The 2,500-nt window shown below is 33.2% G+C and overlaps 1 protein-coding gene across 11 annotated transcripts in view; it reads left to right on the top strand.

Moving 5' to 3' along the window:
* LOC122258386 (uncharacterized) overlaps positions 1-2,500 on the top strand; it is a 127,598-nt gene that overhangs the window by 115,050 nt on the left and 10,048 nt on the right. The window contains exon 6 of one of the 11 annotated variants that reach the window (XM_043024510.2): positions 818-1,139. The exons of the other annotated variants lie outside the window; for them this stretch is intronic. Coding sequence (XP_042880444.1) covers positions 818-1,138 — 321 coding nt within the window. The 3' untranslated portion in view covers position 1,139. The remainder of the gene's footprint in view (positions 1-817; positions 1,140-2,500) is intronic. 11 annotated transcript variants of the gene reach the window in all.

Here is a 2,500-nt window from a genome sequence, read left to right as displayed (position 1 = left end):
GCAATATTATGTGAGAAAAAGATTCCCCAATAAACATTAATCCAAACTACCAAATTGTGGATCAGCAGATTGTGTCTGCGATGAGAAGTATATCATGACAAGACTGAAGAAACACCAGTTCAATAGCAAAATAAGTAATAACTAGTGTCTAGCACCATTATCATTATTATGCTGAAACGTCACATCTGATTATGTATGAGATGACTTCACACTGTGCAGTGGGTGGGGTAGGAAAACAAATTATAAACCCTTTGGTACATCTCAGTGATATAATGTTTGCAGTGATAATCCTTTTTAGAAGACTTCATACGTGCGTTGGGTTATATAAATAGAAATATATATATATTTTTAGAATAGAATGGTTTTAAGTAGTATTTTTAGTAGATATAACTATTTGCAGTGGATTCATATTTATTATGTTCATACAAGTCCTTATTATCTATGAAAAAAATATGTCCAAGTTTGAGAGTACTTAAGTAACATCCTCAACAGATGAGATGACAAAAGCAGCCCTAGACTGATTCGACACTCCTAAATGTATTCTCAGACAAGTCTTGAGATTTGATTTATGGAAAAAAATGTGTAATGGAACACTGACTTTGATGATATGAGTAAGGTGAGCATCCTCAACAGATGATATGACAAAAGCCAGCCAGATACAGATTCGAGTGTTCAGCAGGAACGTTTGCTACCCTTGTAAACTTTCAACCACTCTAAATGTAATTCTAAGTACAAGTCTTGAGATTTGATTTATGGAAAAAAATGTGTAATGGAACACTGACTTTGATGATATGAGTAAGGTGAGCATCCTCAACAGATGATAGTGGACAAAAGCAGCCAGAGGACTGATTCGAGTGGGGCAGCAGGAATGAGCATCATCAGTGGAAAGACGTACCCATGTCCATACTGCACCTATCTCACCGCCAATTACGCTCACCTAATGAGACATGTTCGAACACATACTGGAGAGAAACCGTATGCCTGCCCACATTGTCCTTTTCGTGCTACTCAAAAGGATAATCTGAAGAGACATATTCGCATTCACACTGGTGAGAAGCCATATGCTTGTGCACACTGTCCTTACACCTGTGCTGACAGGAGCAATTTGAAGAGCCATATGTGGAATCATCATAGCTAAGGTAATTTTTCCATGAAATCTATTATAAACAGGTTTGACATGTTTTGTAAATATCAACCAGCATTCTGCATTCATGCACTGTAATTAAGATAATACTGAGGGGAATGATTATATCAGTGAGCTTGAAATAGTTCTGCATCATCAATACAATTATATTCCCATTTCTCCAAAGAAGTTTGTGTGAAAGTAATAATGTATAATAAAGACTAATGGGAATGAACAAAAATATTTTTGGATGATCAGAGTATATTACCCCATGTATTAACATTTTAGCAATTGCACGGAACAGTTTATTTAAAATTCATTGAATATTGTTCACAAATATCTAAACACAGTTATAGGTTACCCCAAAGTAAGAGAACATTTTTTATACATATACTTTGACTTTGCTAATATAATGTCACTTTTCTATTATAATTTCATTAAGCATTATTTCTCCATATATCATTGAAAGAATTTATTTGTTTATTCATTTCAATTTTTGTTATCAGAAAAAGGAATATTATAGCTGATTATTATGGCAATAATAAAAAAAAAATAATAATAATTGGAATCTGATAATCTAGTTATTATTATTATTATCAGGTATAAAAACAGAAGAATTTATCATGATGCCTGTAATCACATGATTAATCATTTTAGATATTTTTTTTTTTAGAGAAGTAAACATTATAACCCCCCTCTCTATCTCTCTTTTCTCTTCACTCTTTCTTTCCCTCTACCTCTTCCTCCTTCCCTTGTCTCAAAAAACTTTTCAAAGTCAAGAAGTCTCTCTTTCTCTTTCTTCCTTCCTTCATTCATTCATCCTACTTCCTTCCTTCCTCTAATCCCTCCTTCCCTCCCTCACTTTATCCCTCATTCTCCCTTTCTTTCTCTCTCTCACTTTATCACTTTCCATCTCTCTCTCTCTCTCTCTCTCTCTCTCTCTCTCTCTCTCTCTCTCTCTCTCTCTCTCTCTCTCTCTCTCTCTCTCTCTCTCTCTCTCTCTCTCTCTCTCTCTCTCTCTCTATATATATATATATATATATATATATATATATATATATATATATGTATATGTGAATGTTGTCATAGGAATATGTACCCCACTGCAGAAACAGTAAAAAAAAAATGTTAATGAAACAAAGAAACAAGTCATCAGTGTCTGCAAAGATTATTTCATACATTTTCTTAGAAAAACAATGAACATAGAAACCCTTGGCAGTATAGTTTTTGCTATATTAATCTGGATAAGATTTTTGTGATCTAGATTTGTGTCTTAGTCAGAAATCCTTGCTGGAAAATGACATTAGAAAACTTCAAACATCGAAGATAATTAGGAATAAGAAAAAAATATGTTTTAAAGTTGTATATAGATTAGTT

Source organism: Penaeus japonicus, unplaced genomic scaffold, assembly GCF_977035675.1.
Source record: "Penaeus japonicus unplaced genomic scaffold, GWHDUDI00000001_assembly GWHDUDI00000017, whole genome shotgun sequence".
Classification (NCBI taxonomy): Eukaryota; Metazoa; Arthropoda; class Malacostraca; order Decapoda; family Penaeidae; genus Penaeus; species Penaeus japonicus.
Note: the sequence above shows the minus strand (reverse complement) of the source record. Positions and strands in the feature narration are given on the sequence as shown.